The 21,436-nt window shown below is 44.3% G+C and overlaps 1 protein-coding gene across 3 annotated transcripts in view; it reads right to left on the bottom strand.

The window, feature by feature from the left end:
- Positions 1-21,436, bottom strand: part of CTNND2 (catenin delta 2) — a 550,669-nt gene that overhangs the window by 226,631 nt on the left and 302,602 nt on the right. For all 3 annotated transcript variants that reach the window (XM_088528913.1, XM_088528914.1, XM_088528912.1), the window contains exon 7: positions 14,495-15,080. In XM_088528913.1, coding sequence (XP_088385039.1) covers positions 14,495-15,080 — 586 coding nt within the window. The remainder of the gene's footprint in view (positions 1-14,494; positions 15,081-21,436) is intronic.

Here is a 21,436-nt window from a genome sequence, read left to right as displayed (position 1 = left end):
GGGAAACCAATAGTAGGTGGCTGGGACACAGCAGAGGGACCCCACGGAGCTCAAGAAATGGACAAAGCAAAACAACATGAAGTTCAACGAAGGGAAGCACAGAGCCCCACACATGGGGAGGAGAGACTCCATGGCTCGGGTCAGACTGGGGGGATGCACCAGCTGGAAAGCAACCCTGCAGGGAAGGATCCAGGTGCTCCTGCTCCTTTACCAGACGGGAGCAACGTGAGGGAAAGACACAAGACCATCCAGAGCTGCTTCCTGAGTGCCTGTGCGAGTGCCCATGGAAAGAAGCACAAGACACACGCCTGCTGACTCGACAGGTTAGGTCAACAGGGCAAACCACTGTATGGGCAACATTTTTCATGTTAATAAACTAAAGTCAACTGATCTATTCCAATGACTGGCTAGTCGAGCAGTCCGATATGCCTTAATAAAGCCTCAGCAGCCCGTATTTGTGACCCCTGTGAAAGCCGTTGCTGCCTGTCGTCCTGCATGGCTGCAGTCCTACAAAGGGGCCCTCCAAATTCATGGTACCCTCTGAGCAGCTGGAGCAGAGCAGCAAGAGCACGTTCCTGTCTTCCTCCATGAAAGCAAGGAGCTAACTGGACTCATCCAGTATGCAAGTCACCATCTAAATATGACGAACACCACTCAGGCACGATGGTTTGAAGTATTCGGCCCCTCTTGTTGAAATCTTCCATCACACTGCCTGTATTAATCACGAGTCCCATTAAAGCAGGTTCCTGATGTCTCTGTTACATAAACATTCATGAGATATGAGCTGACGGTGAAGCCCATAGATCACTATATTACCGTAGGAAACACTTATCACTAATTTGCTTTCACTGCTTTGCTTAACTTGGCTGTAATTCCATACATTTCAACAGGTATTGTATGGGTCGACTTGAGGCCCTGAGCTGGGTACAACACAACACTCTCTATCTTGATTTCACAGTAAAGAGGACTAATTAGCCACAACAAATCCACAGTATCATTTTAATAAGACCGTTGGTGAGATCACAGGGATAGAAACCGGAAAGGAATTTCAGGATTTTTTGGCTTTGGTAGCTTGTAGAAGAGCTGTGTGCTTTTCAGCAGACTCAATGAACTCTTAACTGGCACACTGGGGCTGAAAACCCTGTGTGACGTGACCTTCATTTCCCTTAGGTGCATGTCCTGTGTTACTGTCCTTACAAAATATATATATATGGCACCTCATGACAACCATGTAATTTACATTTTTAGTTTGTTTATTCTGAAAAAGCATGATGTGAGAAAGAACAGATAAAAACACTCTCTACAGTAGAATTTCTACTCTGAACCCACATGTAATGAGATCTCTTTTATAGACATTAACTTGATGTAGTTTACATAGTAAAGAAGCTGATGTGAACCCAAGTGTAGCATTAGAGAGAAGTAAACAGTAGGGGAGGTGGAATTAAAAAGCATTCATGGGAGGACTTTTGATAAAACAAACTTCCTTCTTTTTGCCAGAAATACATGCAGAAACCTCTCCCAAATGCTTGTCTGCACATGTGCGTCTTCAGCTTAAACTGAGAGAAAAGGACAATTTCCAACAATATCTAGAGCAAATGTTGCTGTAGATATTCAAGGAATATCTTAATATCGAGGAATAAAATCTTCTAGGAGGAATATGCCAATACTGTCTGACGAAAAACACGGCACCAAAATGAAGAAAACCTCACCGAACCCAAGTTTGGAGAGTGGATGCAAATTCTCAGGCTGTGACAGCTGGTTCCATACCCGGTAAGACACAGGCCATATGGCAGTACTGCTAATGCACACCTTGAGTAGAATGCTTTGGCCTCCAGCACAGCAACAAACTGCATTAACCAGCACCAAAACATAGCCTGGAGCAATTTCCTTTTAATTGGGTTCAACGTTTCCTTAAATGCAGTTTTCTGAGCCATTCCGATTGTCCACACATGTACTCTCCTCACGTATTTTATCTGGGCCTGAAGTTTTTATTTCCCTGAGTAGGAGAATTAAAGATAAACTAGAGTTCAGAATTACTGTCACCTTTACATTTTTTCTCCATACTCAGCACGTTGCCCTGTGCATGGCTCAGGACTATTTGCACGAGTAGGGATGGAAATAGCACCACCACCGAAGCGCACTTGTTGCCTCTCAACTCACGATAGGCTCCGGACATGCAGAAAAACCACGCACGTTCTGCTTTCAAACCCCTGATCTGTACTCCACGGTACCACAAAACGAGTGCATCCTACAAGCCCCAGAACTGCAGGACACACTTTCCTCGCTTGCCAATGTCTCGGACTTCTCTGCTGGGGCAGGGTACGCAAGGGCAAAGGCTGACACGACGGCTCTGCGCCTCGGGACCTCAGCTGCCCCTCAGGCACTCTACTTGCTAGTGACAGGACCACAGGGAGCAAAACATCAGCTGTAATGAGGCGGGGGTTCTCCATTCTTAAGCATACAAGACCTTTTTTTTTTTCGAAAGATGATGTTATTAATTCAAAATTAATATTTCTACAGTAGTGTAAATACAGTTTAGGTTGCTTCTTGTAAAATACCTGGGTCCAGTCAAACCTATTAAGAGTTTCACTGCCAGGATACTGTCACATTCAGCAGAATGGTTCTCCCTGTGCACTCTCCCAGACAGAATTTGTCCATTAACAGATTAAGAGTCTTAGAGAAACCTCCTCGTAAGAGATTGACTTTGGCTGCTTAAGGGACACTGCAAAACCAGCCGCTGATTCAGGGTCATCTCTTTGCACATCAGTGCTATGAATAAAGGTTTAAAAAGAAATCACAAATCCCAAACTGAATTTCAAAAATCATTTGACAAAGCTCACTGCGTCTTACATGAAGACCTAGGCTAAATTTTATCCCATCTTATTTTTTTAATGAACATAGAAATTATATTTCATTCTTAAGTGATGTAATAAAAGAGAAATGCAGCTACAAATAATTTCTTCATTTTTCTATGTTTACCTTTAAGTCAATTTTTGCTTTTTAATGCAGAATATCTCACTTACTTTAATTCCATATTGGTACAAATCTAGAAAAACAAAACCACCTCACATATTTGTATTCTCTCACAAGCATTTGCTTTTTCCCGCTGCTGTGCTCATTCTGTTCAAAAATATTCACCTACTTAAAACATTTTATCAAAAATAAATGGTTACTGGAAAAAGAGGAGTGTGACTGGGAGCAAGAATATAAGAGGCAAAGATAGTGAGGAAGGAGCAGCGGATTAAATGTGACAGACAAGTTCAGGGAGATAATTCCCATTTCATTTCTGATCTAGGGAAACGTCGCTGAAGAAGGAACAAAAACAAGAGCTCTCCCAAACCAGCAGCTACCACACAGTAACAACAACCTGCCTTCATCAAGGCAGAAAAGAGAGAAACTATATATTTTTTAATACCTGAATGTTCACATCTTTTTTTTTTTCCTGCCTTTTTCTTAAGCCATGCCTCTTCCCTCCTGCTCAACCCTGCCAGTTTCACAAGAAAAGGGGAAAGGAGAATTACACCTGCCCTGGAACAGCTTTCGCTCTCTTTGGGCACAAAGCCCCATTTCTGCCTTTGCTTCTCGTTGTCCATTTTGACGGCGGGTCGAGCGCTTCAGCAGTGGGACGATGCTGCCAAGCAGCAGGGCACAGCTAACACAGTATCAAGCCTTTATTTAACAAGAGCTCTTCTCTGAAGCTTTGCTTAACAGACTAAAGAAAGTCTAAAAAGAAAACGTGGCTGAGAGAAAAACAAAAAGGCAAAAAGCGACGCCCAGATGTCCCAAACCCACGCGGATCACCCCCCGCAGCCACAAGGACGTGCAGGGCAGCGCCGCCACCTCGGCCAGAGGAACCCGGCCCGACCCCACCGGTGCCCTAGGCCTGGCTCAGCGAAGGGCTTGGTCTAAACCACCCCTTCCTCCCCACGGCCCGGGGAGGGCACCGAGCCTCCGCTCCAACCACAAACGCACGGCCCGACACCGGCACCCAAGATGTGGGGTTAGAGAGCGCACCAGAACAGCGGCTTCCGGAGGGGAAAACTCACTTGCGTGATGAGGCGTCAAGTCCACGCAACTGTAATATTCCCCATTTGGCTTTTACTTGACATCCTGATTTTTTTTTATTTTTTTGATTAAACACGTCATCATTCATGGGTGTCCACCGTCCCAAGAAGCAGTTTTCCTGCTAACGGCAAAAATGCAAGTAAACGGCTCCAATGAACCCCTGACCATGCTAGCGTCTTTCAAAAAGTGCTAATTTCTGTTGAATCCTGCACATATTTCTTAAGTAAATATACATTGCAGGCGCTGATATACCCAAGGCATCACCTTTGGGGCTTGCTAACAGAAGAGTTTCTGCAGCTCATCTTTTGTAATTCATTTTACAATGAGACTGCATCACTTTTTGGAGATTTTATCTGAAACACTTTGTACTCAAACTTGCATTTCACTAGGAGAACAGATTAAAGTATTAGATTGGAGAGTATTTATTCTATCGAAGATGACTCTACATAAAAGAATATTAAACATTTTCTCCTACCAGAGGCTTTCTCCTCCTCACTGAGCATTTGTTTGCAATCGCTAATTTGTAGAGTTCACCACAAAATGCACTGCAAAAGTCTCTGTGACTTTCTAGGGGAAACAGCCTAACCTTTGAATTTACAGTTGCATTTAAAGAGAATCTCTTTAGACACTCAGTATATACTGGGTACTCACATTTTCATTACCTGGTTGAAATTTGCTGCATTTAAAATATGAGAGCGAAAACACAGGGGTTTTATTGAATTCCTATATAAAAATCCCCTTGAATACTATCTAAATAAATAATTTAGTTATATCTGTAAAAGAAGTTTGGATCGTGACCTATCCACTTCTGTAACTGCAGCATTCTGTTCAATATAGATGGCTATAGTATTATTCAAATAATTGTAGGTTGCACATATCACATACACAAAACATCTGCTAACACTCTTACGAGTAACTCATTACTAAAATCCTTATAATTTAAAGCAATTCTAACAGATTTGCTTTAAATGAAGGAAACGCTGCACGCAAAGACAAAGGGAACATTGTTAACAGCAAGATCAAGAGTGCCTTAAGTGGTCAACAAGCAGAGCTTATGCTGGAGCAACCACTGTACAATCCACTTATAAAATTGTGATCCCTCTTTTACTCCACTCATTCATAGAGAAATTGTAGTCACAATAGTGAAACATTTAGTACAAATGTTTCAACACCTCAAAGAAAGCCTTGTGTAAAGAAGCAGCTTTACGACATGGCCTTAACCTCCCAGGTGCAGATTCTCCCTGAGAAGCGTGACAAGGAAAGGACCCCAAGGGGGGACAGTCCTGCCACTCGGTCGGAGCGCCCAGGCTAAGAAGCAGCGGCTGTGGCAAACGCTGCAAGAAACAAATGGTGAGAGGGGTCACCAGCAAAAGGCAGCCAGACCTACAGAGGGAAGGTGCAAAATGTGTTCACAGCTTGCAATAAACCGTGGGAAAAGTTGAGCGTCTGCGAAGACTTCAGACAAGGAGAACGACGCGATGCACTTTAGTCCTGAGGTGGAAAACACTTGAGGGATTTTGAGCTGCCAGGAGCAATTAGTTCCTGATTATCCATAAATGCAAATCAGCACATCTCCATATGAAATGGTTGTCTCCCCTATGAAGCCCATAAGTCCAAGCTCATATGACCAGCTAAAGAGAATCGCTGCAAGCTGTGCCCTGCTCTGCAAAGCAGTATGTTCTTGATCAAGCAAATTTAGTGGGGTTTTTAAATCGATGAACAAGCCACTGTTCTTTATCGTCTTCACTCCCAAAACCTACTGCAGACTGAGAAAAACAGGGACTTGCAAATAATTCACCATCACAATCTAGCGCCCTTCAGGAAAAAAAAAAAACATTTAAAAAGATTTCAGGCTAAGATAGTACTTGCTGAATTCTCTAACTCTCAGGACGGGACAGTAATCAAGACAGGACACAGATCAGATCCGTGTGAAGACGACTGTTGGGCCATGCTCAGCTCACAGAGGTGGCTTAGGCACAGTACAGTCAAGCAGGCCACTCAGGTCCTCCCCTGCTCCTCCTTTTAGCCAAAGCACCTATATTTATAACAAGCTATTAGTCGAACTATTAGCTCAGCTCCAATTTTGTTGCTTCCTTCTGATCTGTGAAATTCTTTCTACACGGCATTTGATCATCCTCTCTACCAAAAATGCTTCCTAATGCTGCATTATCAGGAAGTTGCCTTGGCATATTCCTGTTCTGCTTTTTGCCAAGATAATAAAAAAATATATATATATTTTTAATGGCCTGAAGAGTTCTCTTTGAGGGACTTCACTAGCAGCATCCTTCCCTCCCAATAATTCTATTTGCAGAATAACAGACTATCAACTCTGCTTTTGCCAGAGCCTTCCCCAGCATGACTCTTGCAAGATTATCTGTCACCACGTCCTGGCTGAGCAAGCACTTCCCAAGCAACCCTACCAAAAACGCTTTACTCAAGAGTCCTCCCAGGGAACAGAAAGGCATAAAATACAACCTAAGAAATGGTCAGTTAGCAGATTATTCTGACATAATCTTGCTCTGGTGGACTCACGGTGCAGATTACCCTATTACCCACTTACCTTTGTGTCTTTCATCTCCTTTTCAATTAACTTTCTTTGCACTATCTAGCAAAGCGCTGTCAGGAGCTGTATCTATAATTCTGTTACTCTGCCCTCCCTTTCTCAAGGGCCTCCTAACCCCAAACAGGGGAACGGTCGTCTCCCACTGAAAATAAAGAAAAAAAAAATCCTTACAGAATTCAGCTCGTTTCTCCCGGCAGGCCAAACTGCAAGAGCTTTGATGCGAAACCTTTGAAGAGCTTGTGGCACCTTTTGGCGAGCAAACACACACGTCGCTGTGCCCTGCTGAACAGGAAGCCCCTTGGGGACATGAATGGAGAGGCTCCTTCGGGATCGGGGGCCACAGCCGCTTCTCCGGCCCTGTTTTCTTCGTGGGCGGCACTGCCCAAATCCAGAGGCAACCTCAGCCCTATGATCAAACGGCTTTGGAGGCCGAGAGCAGCACAGCTGCCTGTCTGATAAAAGCAGCGGCCCTGCACCAGGGTAGGGGGTGGTGGAGGTGGGGGCTCCACAGCAAAACTTTTGCAGACTGTGCAAGAGAGAGAAAAGTGAATGTAAAATTTCCCTTAGGAAAATGAGGACTACCTGTGACTCAAGGCCACTCATATTCCAACTCATATAGCACTTTCCTATTCCTCAGTCATAAACTACAAATTGCAACTTGATGTACTTATTAGGATCTATGTCACCCAACTGGCAGCTCCGTATGCTGAGCCTGGTAACTGTGAGATGAGTCACTGCTTGGTCCTTCCAACTTGGGTGTTATTAAAGTCTGACTTCTGCTTCTCCCCACTCAGACTAAATACAGTTCCACGAGTTCATTATCATGAGAGAGTCTCTCTCTGTCCTCTGCAAGACCACTCAGCACAGAAATGAAAAGTATGCTCTCCTTTCTGGGTCCACAGCGAGACAATCTTCGAGTCTGACCCTACACTAAGGGCAAAATTACCTCATTTATCTCTCACAACCTCTCCCAGAGAGAACTTGGGCCCTGTTGTTTCTGCATTTCCCACAGCTCCTGTGAGCACTTTGCATCTCTCTGCACAAGAGCTTCCCACCCAATCTTCTGCCCTAAATAAAGGGCGCTTTCCTCACCTCCCCTGCTTGCAGGAGCTTTTCCCACCATAACTAATCACTTCACTTGTGATCTGAGGCACTTGCATTGCTTTGAAATCTGCTGTGTGTACACTAGGACAAAAAGCTACTGTGTTTCCCACCAAATCCCCCGTTACATGCTGATTACTTCACGTAACTGCCTCTAAGGCGCAAGCATCAGAAGAGCATCATTAGGGGAGCCTTCCCGTATCCTCGCCATCCCCTGCACCTCCACTCTTCCCTACTTTGAATAAGTGAGTCAAAGGAAGAGGACAGTTGGCAGTACCCAGAATCACACACAAGGTGACTGAAGGAGAGACCTGGCACACCAGGATATCCTTCGGATCAGACAGACAGCGGGGTAACAACAGGAACAGCCAAGGCTCAGCCCCACGGCTGTGCCCACGAGACCAAGCGGACGGACCCATCGCAGTCCCCATGGCCCTAACCTCCTCTAACCTCAGATACTAAAAAATACATGGACAAACACGAGCAAGCAAATTCAAGCATCTGCATGGATTTGAGCGCCAACACCGGCTAATATATTCATACTTCTCTACAGAAAAGTTTCAAAAAGCTAGATTTCTAAAACACTGCTCTCCAACTGTATGTAACGAGGGAATGTCAAAAGGCAAGAAAATCCGACAGATAATTTCAGATCCTCAGATTAAGCATCTTTCTGGTATGAGCACTGATTCCTCACTGCTAGTCTCTTGCCAACTTCAGCTCTTTTCCATACTATTTCTTTTTAAATAGGGTATCGAAGCAGAGACTTCACAGTTTAACAGTTTAAACTTCACTCTGACAGTCTTAAAAATTTCCCTCCAGTTGCCTGCGCGTTTATGAAGAACCCTTCAATCCTGCCCTGCAGGGTGTGCTGAGAATGCCCAAGGGCAGAGGGTAGAAACTCCACGCCAGGCTGAGTGGCTAGAAGCAGCAGCAAAGGCTCAAGTGCCCATCAGCAGTATCTCTGGCTGATGTTATATTCACTGAAGAAGCAGGAAACCAGCTGCTGCCACTTGGTTTGTCACAGGCATCCAGTTAAACTACCTGCAATTTCCTATCAGTGGAATCTGTTTTCAACAGAGCTGCAGACAGGCTTCCTCTGCTAAGGGCTTGCTGTTCTGAAATACTTATTTGATTTCCTCCCCCTTGGAAAGCCCACTCAGAAGTTAAAGTCGGCGATTTACAACAGCAAAAAATAAAAAAAGAAGAAGTGAAAAGAAAGTAGGGAAGTAGTATGGAACAGGATGCGAGTTCAGACATATCTGTAGCACCTGCTGCCAGAGTAAATGAAAGCTCAGGTTCACTGGCTCAAAAACATGTCCGTGTAGATGGGGCTGCATTAGCTGGCCCTTTGTCACCTGGCCCGTCTCTGTGAGCAAAACAAGTTTATGTGATGTTGACCTGAAAAACACAGCAACAAAAATCATGGCAATAACAGGACTCTGCAAAGACACTGATCTTATTCCTTCTGCCTTATTGCTAAAGGCTGTCCATTTCATGTATCTGGTACGACGGGGACTCGAACCCCACTGCACTCTAAATGATTTTTCTTGTACCAACCAATAACATAATTATCACTGAAGGAAGAGGTGGGGGTAGAATTAGTGGCAAAGAACAGCAAAATGCACTTGCTGTCATGGTGCTGTCACCAGCTGCCTGGCACAGCTGTCCCGACTTGGACTCCCTGAGCAGCACTTCGACTCTCCAGGTTACAGTATGGATAAAACAGTCCAGCATGAGAAGCTCCATAGAAGATACTGAACTGTAAGACTGATTACTATTTGACATAGGAATTAATGAAGAAATATTTCTGGAGGCCTCAAAATCTCCGTATTTTGTCTTGCTGGCTTAAAGGAAGAGCCTCAAAACAAAAAAAGAGCTGGAGGAGGAGAAAAAAATCCAGGTCTGTGCTGCCTGTCCCAGAACAAAAGGGCATTAACACAATATCTCACATGCAAAGACTGTGGCAGCCCAGTGCAAGAAATTTCCAGCTAATGAAAACAAAACAAAATCTTGAGGGAAAAAAAAATCAATTGAAAACTATTTTGGTTGAAATTAACGGAGTAATTTTGTTCCCCCTATAAAAGAAACAGTCACAGGATTCTGCAAAAACAAAAGAAAAATAGTCAAGGGAAACAACGGAGTGTCCTTCTAGATAGGTAGATATTGTGAGCTTCACCCTTTACCTTAAAGCCAAAAACCCAGTGATCCTCCTTCCTTACTTGTCCAAAGTTTAAGTGCACTTCACACCTACACTGCTTTATTAGCTCGGCCCTGTCTCTCTCACGGTAATTTTAAATCACACAGGGTTTGATTTTTTTCCTGAGGTGATTTCACGCAGGCTTGGGGTTAACACTTTACTCGCCCGTCACTATTTAAGATGCTCTGCTCAGAAGCTGAATGATGAAGCATTTGGATGCAATTGCCAGAAACTTTGTCTACACTTGCGAACCAAGGAGCAGCGCGAGGGATATGGTTTTGGTACAGTCTAAAAAAATACTTTGCTCGCATATAGTTTATATACTATATAAAGCATCTATCCCTCAGAGAGGATGATTTTCACTCAGGTCGGCAGCAGCACCGATTCGAACAGTGCCCAGCTCTGCTCCAAGAGCTTTTTCTCCCCCCGGTGAAGGTAGGAGAGGGGGGGTAGATGCCCATGTGCCACAAGCAGTGATACGGCCATCCCAGCACAAACACAGAGCACAGCATCGTTTACTAGACTTATTAGATATTTTTAAGATTGCAGCAAACCAATGACAAATTGATACTCCTGTATTCTCATGCAATTTACAGGATATCTACATGCACAGTAGTGGTAATATACTTCAGAGCCATCTCATACACGGTCGCCCCATATGATCATACACCAAAATGCTAAAACATGCCAACACTCTCCATTAAACTGCAGTCCTGCCATAAACCTCAACAGGGAAGCAGGGTTCACCGTGTCGTGTGCAATGAAAGGCATATGGAAGGAGAAAGGGAGAGGAAGGTCCCCGGGAAGGAGGGAGAAGAGCAAGGCAAGACAGATGAAGGAGCAGAAGGAACCAGTTAAGACCCTGATAAACTTAGAATTCTTTGCACAACGAAGCCTAGAAAGCATATTTCACATATTAACTCATGTCACAGTTTTATAAATGAGTGTTAATGTAGTAGTAATAACACGTGCACACAGACAGTCCTATTTTAGAAAGGACAGGGCTTCACATTTTGATTTGAGAGAGACTTAGAAGAAGATTCTGCTTGCAGACAAGAGAGCAAGCACTGATGCTTTGAGAAGCAACTGAAACATTTGTGTTTCAGGTGTTGCTTCAATGGAATACATCATAATTACAGAAAAAAAGGGCTGCACCATCTTCTTTTCACAAAACTAACATTATACAGAGTGATTCATACCCACGCTCATTTCTTAAACCTAACCTTTTGATACAAATGACAGAGAATGGCACAGTCTTGAGTTGTATTTATTTTCCTTTTAGCTCTTAGGGACTGCTTGCAGCAAAGCAATGGTTACTCACTTGAGAGTAAATCTACACAAGCTTTTGCACAGTGTAGCCTAAGAACTGCCATTTTTATAACCTCAGCTGGCTTCATCATTAACTTTTGTTGGAATATAAGCAATGTCCTCCCTTCAGCTCAGTCTTACACGGATTCAGTTTGGGGCAATATATGTTCACGCTGCACATTTTCACCCTAATCTATCAAACCCCTACCCCTCACGCTGGTCCTGCTCAGTTTAGCACTTGGGGACGCGGCTGCATTCAGAAGCGAGCTCTGGGACAAATTCCTACTATCATGTAAAAATAAATAAATAAATAAATAAATAAAGCACTACTTGCATTCACAGTAATCACTACACAACACTTGTCTTTTCTTCCTGGAGAAAAAAAAAAAAGGGGGGGGAGGATTGCTTTGAGCAGCAGCCTCCTTGTGATGACACATACATACGAATGGCAAACCATCAATCAGGGTAATGTGACAACCGCTCTTCACTCCTCCTCCTCCCCCAAAGGAAGAAAAAACACCCAAGGATGTAGTGAGCAAGCAAAAATCCCATTTATTGAACATTAGGTTTTCAGCATACAGTTGCTTGCTCTCCTTCACTGATAGGTTTGATTTCTAAATCAACAGGCAGAAAACTCCTGTAAAAATATAATATCCTTAAAGTTCAAGACCACAAACTGTTCTAAGCAAAAACGTCTACAGGGAAAAAAAGAAAAAAAAAAGCCTTAGTAGCAACCACAACATCTGATCCGATCCAACTCTAAAGCAGACAGCATTTTAAACATGCACACAGTCCACTGACTTGGGTGAATCCAGTAAAATTCTGCAAATTAGTCAGGCACTTGATATCATTTGCAAATATGCAACCTCCTGAATGACTGGGAGACTGCAATGAACATGTCCCAGAATGTTAAAGGAAGATAATGAAAGTAAATTTGCAACAGGAAACTTTTGCAAAGGAATGGGCCACGTGGTAACGCTCACTTCAAGAACTACTTGAAAAGCATGTCACCACCGTGGGGAAAAAGAAAATAGTATTTACCAACACGCTGTTGCTTCTGCTTTGAACTATTTTTCCTTTATAGCAGCAATACTACCTCAGCACGTCTATCACTAAATACTTACTGTCATTACAGAAATCTGCATTCCTTATCTTATTTTTAAGATCCTGAGATTTGTGGCATACCTTAAAAGAAAACCCCTATGACATACAGAACTCAGAAAGTCATTACCTTTTTTTCCCCGTCAGCACAATACTTGGAGAAGTTAGTTTAATTTTTACATAATTATTATCAAGGTCAAACGACTGATCATTATCCCCCTCACAAACACATAAAAAGAAAAAAAGCCAAAAAGCACAAGGAATTTCCTAAAGCCACATAATCTATAAGCATTTTTTTGACACACACACAACTAATCCATAACCAGCAATTTGGTCCAAAGAACAGCAGGTCCCAAGTAGAGACAGGAAAAGAAACACCTAAGTCATGCAAGACATAGGAAAAAAGTTCAGTAAAAAAGCTTTTATTAACTAAAAGAGATCTTAGAAAATAAACAAGCAAACAACAACAAGGAAAAGAAAAGTCATTTTCTTAACTTTTACTCAAATCAAAGTAGAAAACACCTTTAGGAGTGCATGTATAACACTACTGGCCAACTAGTCTAAAAAGGTCCAAATCCACTTTCTGATTTGGGTCTACGTAGGACAACGTCTCTATTTAACACTATAAGGTCATTATGGCAGTGCTTAAGCCCTAAATAACAAGCTTCAATTTACCTCCCACCATAGGTTCTACAAAACTACAAAAGTTATCTTAATGAACAAATAAAAAACAAATCATCCAAAGCTAAAATTGCATAAAGGGAAATAAGGACTAAGGATGTTAGAAACTTCCACAGGCAGAGACTTTTATCCAAGAACAAAGGTAAAGAAAAATCAGGGAATACTGGCAAGTCCTAGGTATGTAAGTTTAATTACCTTCTTTTCCTTTCATACTAACAGTTCCCTTCCGTGGCTTTTTAAACAACTTTTGTTACAGCATGAAGTTGCAAAAATCCCTAAAAGAGAAACTCCTCGGGAACCTGATGTTTCTGCTTTGCTCTGCAAAGGCAGTATCCACCCGGGGCGCCAGCAGCGGGACTTCCCAGTGACTGCAGAGCGGAGAAGCCACCGTAACACAATCATCCGAAAAAACCTGATAATTTGGGAAAGGATTAATGAATGTTTTACAACAGAAGAGATCAAAATATGCTGAGGTCTCCGCTTTGACATCACTTAGGTAGCCCAAGCGATAATATGTTTTTTACAAGCTCCGAACTTCAAAAATAATAAAAAAAGGAGGTGATTGGAAAACTTTCTTTATAAGTAAGAAAAGTTCTGAATCGTCCTCATAAGGAGATACATTGAGACCATATTTTATTATGTGCATTTTTAGACACGTTTCAGTGGAATTGGGTATGATGCCAAGAAGCCCTGGAGCGATGGGGGTGGGTGACGGGAGGAAGAGAAGGGGCTTTAACTCCACTAAGAAAGTTGGGCACCTGCCTGCCTAATACAGCAAGACCTCCTCGCGTCTCCTATTTATCCTCCAATCTATTTATGTCAGGCGAGGGAACATACGAGCATAGCAGCCGTTACTATAGCAATGAAACGGGAAATTCTGAGAACAAAAAAAAAAAAAAAAAAAAAAAAAAAGAAGAAGAAGAAGAAAGAAACGAGCACCCGAAGCCGCTGTGTTGAGCAGCCCCCGAGGGCAGCGCGCTGGCAGCCCCGCGGCGGGAGCAGCTCGCGGGGCTCGCCCGGGACCCGCCACCTGCAGCTCGGCGGCGCCGCCAGCTCGTGCCGCGCGGCCCGAAACTCGTCCGAGGAAGCGGAGCCCCGCGGGAAAGCGGGAAAGCCCATTTCCCTGCGCCAGCCTCCCGGCCTCCCTCGGGGTAGGGAGAGCCTTCGGCATGGACACACACCCGCTACCAAAACGCGGGGTAAAACAAGGAGCCCGAAGTCCTTTAACCTCTGGAAGAGGAGGGGTTACCTAGTATCCGAAAGATCAAAAAAGAGTGAAAGGCGGGAGAAGGGGCTTTTTTCCCCGCCCGGGAGGGGGGCTCTCCCTGCTGCCGACTGATGTAAAACGGCCACGGGGACCGCTCGTTTGGTGCCACAGCAGCCGCGCGGCGCGAGGTGCCCGGCGGCTCGGGGCGGCGCGGGGCGGCTCGGGGCGGCTCGGGGCGGCTCGGGGGGGCGCGGGGCGGCTCGGCGCTTACCTGCTAGCGAGCCGGGTCTCTGCAGCGTGGCGGTGGCATAGAGCTCCTGCGAGTGCTTGCCGTACTGCTCGGCGGCGTGCACGAGCCGCTTGGTGGGCGAGAGCGTGGCGTACGTGCCGATGGCGGAGCTCAGCTGGTGGATGGGCGAGGAGGAGGCGGCGGCGGCGAGGCTGGAGTGCGCGGGGGGCGGCGAGGTGACGCGCAGCGGCGAGAGCCCCGCCGCGGAGGACACCACGATGTTGATGGGCGAGCTGGTGCTGTACGACTTGGCCAGGCGGCCGGGCGACTGCTTGGGGGAGGAGCCGCGCGGCGCGGCGCCGTAGGCGGCGCCCGCCACCTTGGTGGGCGAGCCCGCGAGCGGGGCCGCGGCGAGCGGCGAGCTGAGGCGCGGCGCGGGCAGCGTGGAGCTGCAGTAGTAGAGCGCGGCGGCCGCCGGGTGCTGCGGCTCGGGCAGGTGGAAGGCGCTGCCGTGGCTCGGCGCGAAGGGCTCCCGCGGCTGCGACGAGGAGGCCGAGGACGAGGAGGAGGCGGCGGCGGGTGGCGGCTCCGCGCCGCCCGCGTGGGCTCCGCGGCTGCTCGCGCCGGGCTGCGGAGGCAGAGAGAGGCGTCAGCGCGGCCCGGCCGCGTGTTGTTGTTTGTTTGTTTGTTTTTACATCTTTCCGATGTTAGAAATGTAGTACCCGAGGGACTGGCGGAAAAGAACAAGCCCCCCACACCTTGATTCTGCATTAAAGAATACATGATAATAAAGTGGCTGGAAATAACTGTAAAGAAACTTTCCTCACACGCGGCGAGCAGCACCCACGCCACGAGAGGCGCCTCTGCTTCCCTGCCCCGTCCCTCCTTCCCTGCCCCTTCCCGCCTCGCAGCCTCTGCTCCCGAGGAGCAGCCGAGGGGGATTCGCATCCCTGGTCTGGCAGCAGGGAGCTCCCGGAGCCTCCCGAGCTTCCCTCGCTCCTGCCTGCAGGCCGGGGCAGCCTCAGCAGATGCTGCATATTACACATGTCAGTTTCCAATCGCTCCAGTGCGAGGGGGAGCGGACGCTGCATTATGCGGGGCCCTCGGCCTCCAGGGACGGCCTGCGGCTGCAACTCCCGAGCATGAGGATGCTCCGTGGCAGCACCCCGGAGTGCCAGCGAGCTCCGCTCGGCCCTCTCACAAGGCACCCTCTTGTCGACAGCATTTTTTTGCCCGACTGTGCAGAAGATTTACCCGAAGGCCTAAGAAGGGCTCCAAATGCTGGCAGCCCCCAGTGCCGGTGGCTGGGATCGTGCCGAGGAGCCTGCAGCGCCCTGAGCACAGCACACAGGCTTCTGCAGGGAGAAGAGCTTGGGAAGTGCAAATTGTGCATGTTGGGAACCAATTCTTAGAGCCGCAGCGAATGCCAACTGCAGTGTCACTGCAGGCTTAAATAGAAAGGTGGTTTTTTAATAGCATCCTATAGGAAAGCTATGCAAAATGAAGCACATTCCTGTTATGAAACTTGATTTATTCTGGCTCTGAATTTCACTAGGTTACCGAATAAAAGATCGAGGAAAAGGAGATCGCCTTTAGATCAGGAATTCGGGACAAGATAAAGCAAACGATCAGAACAAAGAATAAATGAGGTTCAAAGTGCCAGAAACCTGTACCTCTTCCAATGTCCTCCCAGCAGAAACTTTGCTATCCACTTCTGTGGTTTCTTGAGCCCCTCCCTTTGCCTTAAAAGCTTTGCATACTTTGGGGAAGAATATGTTTTCTTCTGGATTCAAAGCCAAGCTTTGGAGGAGCCTCTCTCAGGGGTTTGCTTTCATTTCTGGCATGGAAACTAGTAACTGGCACTCACAATGTTAAGGTTATCTCCCGAGAACACCAGCAGACTCGAGCCCCACGAACTCCAGCGTGCTTCATACGCTGAGAAGCGAGGTGCTATTGCTTAAAAGGACTGCATAGTGATGCCCTCCAGCAGCAGAAACACCTGCGTCACTTCTCGGCTGTTTTATCTGGGCTCTGCTAGCAGTGGCCACCAGTTAAGAACAGCCCAACACCAAGTCTGAGCCTGGGAAGCTCCGTATCAAGGTTCAGGACAACATGGACAGGGCAAACTTCACATATGACAAGAGGCAACTTGAAGCAATTACTCTATCAATTGACGTTTAAGAGTAAATTTTACTACTTGGACTGTTGATTTGGCAACATAATAATATTGTTGGCAATATTCAACGTTGCTCCAAAATACAATATTCTAGATGCACCATGCTGGTAATATCAGACCATTCACTGTAGGCCTGGAGGATTTGGGGCAAGCACTGTCAACATGCACACAACAATTTCTTTTTCTAATCTTCCTCTTCACGGCTCTGTGTGTCAAGGATTTAAAGTAATTAATTTGGAGTAAACCAGTATTATCCCATATTTCTAACAAATCTCTAAAAGGCTGCAGGCTTTCTACAAGTACTAATGCAAAAAAAAGAATCTCACTTCATGTTTACAAGGAAGGGGTTAGAGGGAAGAAGGTGTAGTGTTAGGACACAGAAATTAAATACTTAAATTAAAAACACAGTGTTTAGCACTTCCTAAAAAGCTAAGCGTTCGCTGTGTGTGAAGGAGAGAACTTCTGGATGAACAGATTGCAATGCAAACATTAGCATGCATTTTTTTCTAAGATGTGACTAATCTCAGTCCTATCTTAAATTTATTGTGAGATTTTTTTTTTTCAAAGGGTCAAGCATGCAGTAACATTCTCCACTTGTGCCTTCCCAGGCAAATGCATATTAGCTTTTCTGTATATTTTTCCTGGCCTGTTGCTCAAGACAATCCTACAGACCTGTCATCATTCATCCTACAACATTACATAAGGATAATGAAATACAACAGCATTTGTTCCATTATTTTTCCATCCACCCATGATTATTGTCAGCCTGATAATGAAGCCATGTGTTTAAGCTAGTAAATTGAGACCAAATTTGCTTTCCAGTTGTTATATCTTCCTGTAGCTATCTACCTACTTTCTATGAGGGTGGTGAGGAGAAGGAAAATATCAAGGACTTTTCTTTCTGCGGTCCCTATAGACATGCATTCTGAGACTCAGAGATTTAATTTTTCTGGTATCTTACAAAAATGGATTCCATTTTGCTGCTTTGAATCCAACATAAGGATTCTCTTTTATCCTTTTAGCAGCTTCAATGTGTGAAAAAAAGTGAGAACATTAATGATTTTTTTCCTTATTTTATCGTATTGAATCATTCACTCTTTACTGATTCTGACAAAACAGGTTCAGCAGAGCTCAACACGCAATATTATGGAGGCCATCCATTAAGTTATTCTAGCTCGTGTGCCCACCATCATTGCATGTTTATGCACTAAATTTTAGGACATAAGCCTTTTTTTCATACAACTTCTATTTAATCAAATTTTGATTAAAACCAGAACTTCTGTTGAAAACAATCAAGTGAAAGGCACTGTGGTACAAGGTTTCTATTTTACGAAGAGGAATTAAGATGGACAAATAGCTGTATGAATCCTCTATCCTGCTGACAATTATTCATAGACAAGGAGATACAAAATCCTGGATGGCTAAACATCAGAAGCAAAGGTTTGGGGTCAGCTGTTAATTACTGAAATATCAGTGCAGTGAAATTATATTTTGATTCCTGGAGATTGCTCCAAGATGGAAAAGCAGTGTGGAAGACCACCAAATATTGAAAAGCAATTGCAGAGCACAAATTGAGCATTAGGAATGCACTACACACATGTGCGTATTGTGCCTATTCCTACGCACACATCTGAGATTTATTTGTGCTCATCATCTAAAATCTGTTAAAACCCATTTTCTTCTTAAGCAGGCCAAAATGTGAAAGCAAGAACTTGTTGATTTTGTGCATTTTGTGATTCACAGGTTCTAAGGTAAATGATTTCTCCCAGTACAACTGGCAGAGCCTCACAAACGGGATCTACAAGCCCCAAAACAAGACATGGCTCCAGTTGCTGCAACTCTTCTGTGTTGGCTGCCTGTGGTTTCTGCCAGCCTCTGGCATGGTACTTTATCAGCTTCACTAGAGGCTTGAGAGACACAAGTGATCTCTGGCTCTCACAAACAGAATCAGGTTCTCTGCTCGTGCAGTGTTCAGTACTGCAACACTTCTCAGTCTGCCGAGGGCTTTTTTTTCTCTTCTCTCTAAGAACCATCATGTTTTCACTCAAGATACAGAGTCCTCCTCTGATCCAAACCCTCTATTAACACTCTTCTGCAAAGAACAAATTGAAGATACAGTAATGCTTACGAGTCTCTACTCAGCGATGCAAACCTCAGTCCTTGAGTAGCACCATTTAAAGGACAGAAGCAATGAACTGTTCTCCTGACTTCTTCCTCTCCAGTAATCCTTCTTATTCTCTACCTTCTTTACAAACACAGATAATCGATTTTATAGGAAAATGTCATCAGCTAAATGGATGCAGGGGATGGCTTGTATTGGTTTAGATCCCTGAGGACATGTACCTTTGTACTCCCATCAAGTTGCCTTTTCATAAGTATATAGGCAACACGAGCTTCATATTGGTCTGTCAATAGTTCCAAGACTGGCATCTCATTTCCAAAGACAGGATTTTGCCTTTCAATTTACCTGGACAAGTGCCAGTTGCAGGTATTTCACAGAAATTCTCTTTCAATGACTACAATGTGTTTTGATTCTCCAGTCCTCCACACAAATCAGAAGTCTCATCTGCATGAAACACAACTTCCTATAGCTAAGGACCTTTCTTTGCAGAACGTTTTGCTGTCATTGACAAGACCCCGACCCAAGTAGTAAGGTCCCACCTATACTCAAAACGCACTCATGTAATGCACCTCTGAATCCCTCATATATGGTCTATTCTATCCAGATTCTCACCCCAAAGTTTTGGTCAGGGCAAACTCATCTCTATACTCCGCAAAATACACCCCAGAACTATTAGGGAAAAATGTCAGCCAGCCTGACCCTCATCTCAAAGGATGTATGCGTGGATGAAGGAAAGTAACACCATCACAAGCCACATCCATAAACAGTGTTGTATGAGATCCTTTAAAAGCATCCAGAGATGGTCACTCAGAGTTTTAAAGCAGCAAAGAAAGCTGCAATCATCACCTATTGCAGGATCAAACATTTGCACTAACATAAACTCTACTAGTGAATTGTCTATAGTTAAGAGTACTGTGCCCTAAGATTTCATCTGCCTCCTTTAATGACTGAAAAGTTCTCATATTCATATTCAGAAGCCATTTTTCATTTCAATGAATTTTCATCGTCTTCCAAATTCATTCTTTCATTAACTTCTGTTAAATCTGCCCCAAGGCCAATGTGAAATCATTAGCTCATATTTAGTCTGCATGGAGTAACAAGTGGCCCACCACCTGCAGCACAGATGACTCACGGTAGGATGAAGCCTCCTCCAATTGAAAAAGGCCTGTGTATGTATTTTGCTTGACAACTGGACACTAGGATACATTAGCTAATATTATAAATAGAGCTAGTGATATGTGGCCGTTTGATGAATGACAAACTCATGACATGATTACAGGAAAAAAAGAAGATGGAAATTAAAAAGAAAAAATAAAGCTTTACATTCTAATTGCTTTTGGTTTTAAGGGTGGTCAAAATCTGTACCAGCTCATTCAGCCCAGAAGCTTTAGGAGGCGAGGATACTACCCAGTAATCTCTGCTGCTACCTCAGCCTCTGAAAAGACAGCAGAGGCTGAGATAAATGTACTCAGAAATGTAAACTGGCGTTCCTTTCTTCTCCTTTTGCAAATGCATGGCAGAACATGCAGAAAACCATGCATTATATTCCTGTATCTGCAATGTAAGTTGACCATTCTTGAGATGAGAGTAAAACCAACCGGTTGTCCACCAACCTCTGTTGTTCAAACAGATTATTCACCTTGAGTAATTCATATGCAGGATCACCACATCTCCAAAGGTTTTTGTAATAAAATCATTATTCTCTTCACCAACCAAATAAAAACCTTTCGATTGGTAAATATAGGATGTATCAGGATTTGGACACCAAGTTTGAAAAACTGTTTTCGGCTAGGAAACAGAACAATTCTGAGCCACAGGAGCAGTTCTTGCTAGGATGTTTTACCTTCCAAGTGGTGCTGAAATGTAAGTTTTGTGTTCTAAAGTATTCAAAGCAGTAGAAATGCTATGATCTATAATGAAGTCCTCCAAATGGACAAAAATGTGAGACCTCACTTTGCAGCACTATACAGGAAGTCCCAAGACTACTTAGTTTCTTTTTTTCTTCTTCTTCTTCTTTTTTTTTTTTTAAACCACAGTTGCATTTTCACAAATTGTTCTTGCTGTCAACTGGCCTTGGGACTATTTACATATTTTCCCATGCACTTAGGCTATCGTTCACGTTCAGAGATAGTTTTAGGCCATGCACATAAATACCAAAGAAAATTGGCACAATCTGTGGAGTTATGCTCCTGAGGCTTGTTTTAATTATAACAGGGATAGCAAAACACTTCCAAGGATTGCCAGTCTTCTTCAATGTTGTACCAGAAATGGTCACGTTCAGAACTTTTAAACAGACTTCTCCCTCTTCCTTCAGTTGAATATCTTTTATAAAACCTTCTTTATATATTTTATGGTATTATAGTTTATAAGGCAATTTGCTAAAATTTTCAAGAAACAGTTCAATTGTCAAGCCTCCTTTGCAGGATGTTAATGTACGATATTATTTAGTACATTCTGCAAGTTACTTCCCTGTGTAAACATCTATCATGCAATCTGGAGGAAATGCACACACACTTTCCTTTCCACATCTTACTTCCATCTTCCTGCCACTTTTTTTTCCCTCTCTCCTTTCCCCCCCTACCCCCTCCTTCTCCTGGTGCTCCCATAACCTACCTTCTAAGCATACCTGTTCCCTTCCCATCATCTTACTTTTTCTAGCCGCTTTGAAAAATGCATCCCAGCCTTA

This window comes from Tinamus guttatus, unplaced genomic scaffold, assembly GCF_059628265.1.
Source record: "Tinamus guttatus ecotype Peru unplaced genomic scaffold, ASM5962826v1 Tinamus_guttatus_pri_ptg000315l, whole genome shotgun sequence".
Classification (NCBI taxonomy): domain Eukaryota; kingdom Metazoa; phylum Chordata; class Aves; order Tinamiformes; family Tinamidae; genus Tinamus; species Tinamus guttatus.
The sequence above is the reverse complement of the archived record's forward strand: the minus strand, read 5'-3'. Positions and strand labels throughout refer to the sequence as shown.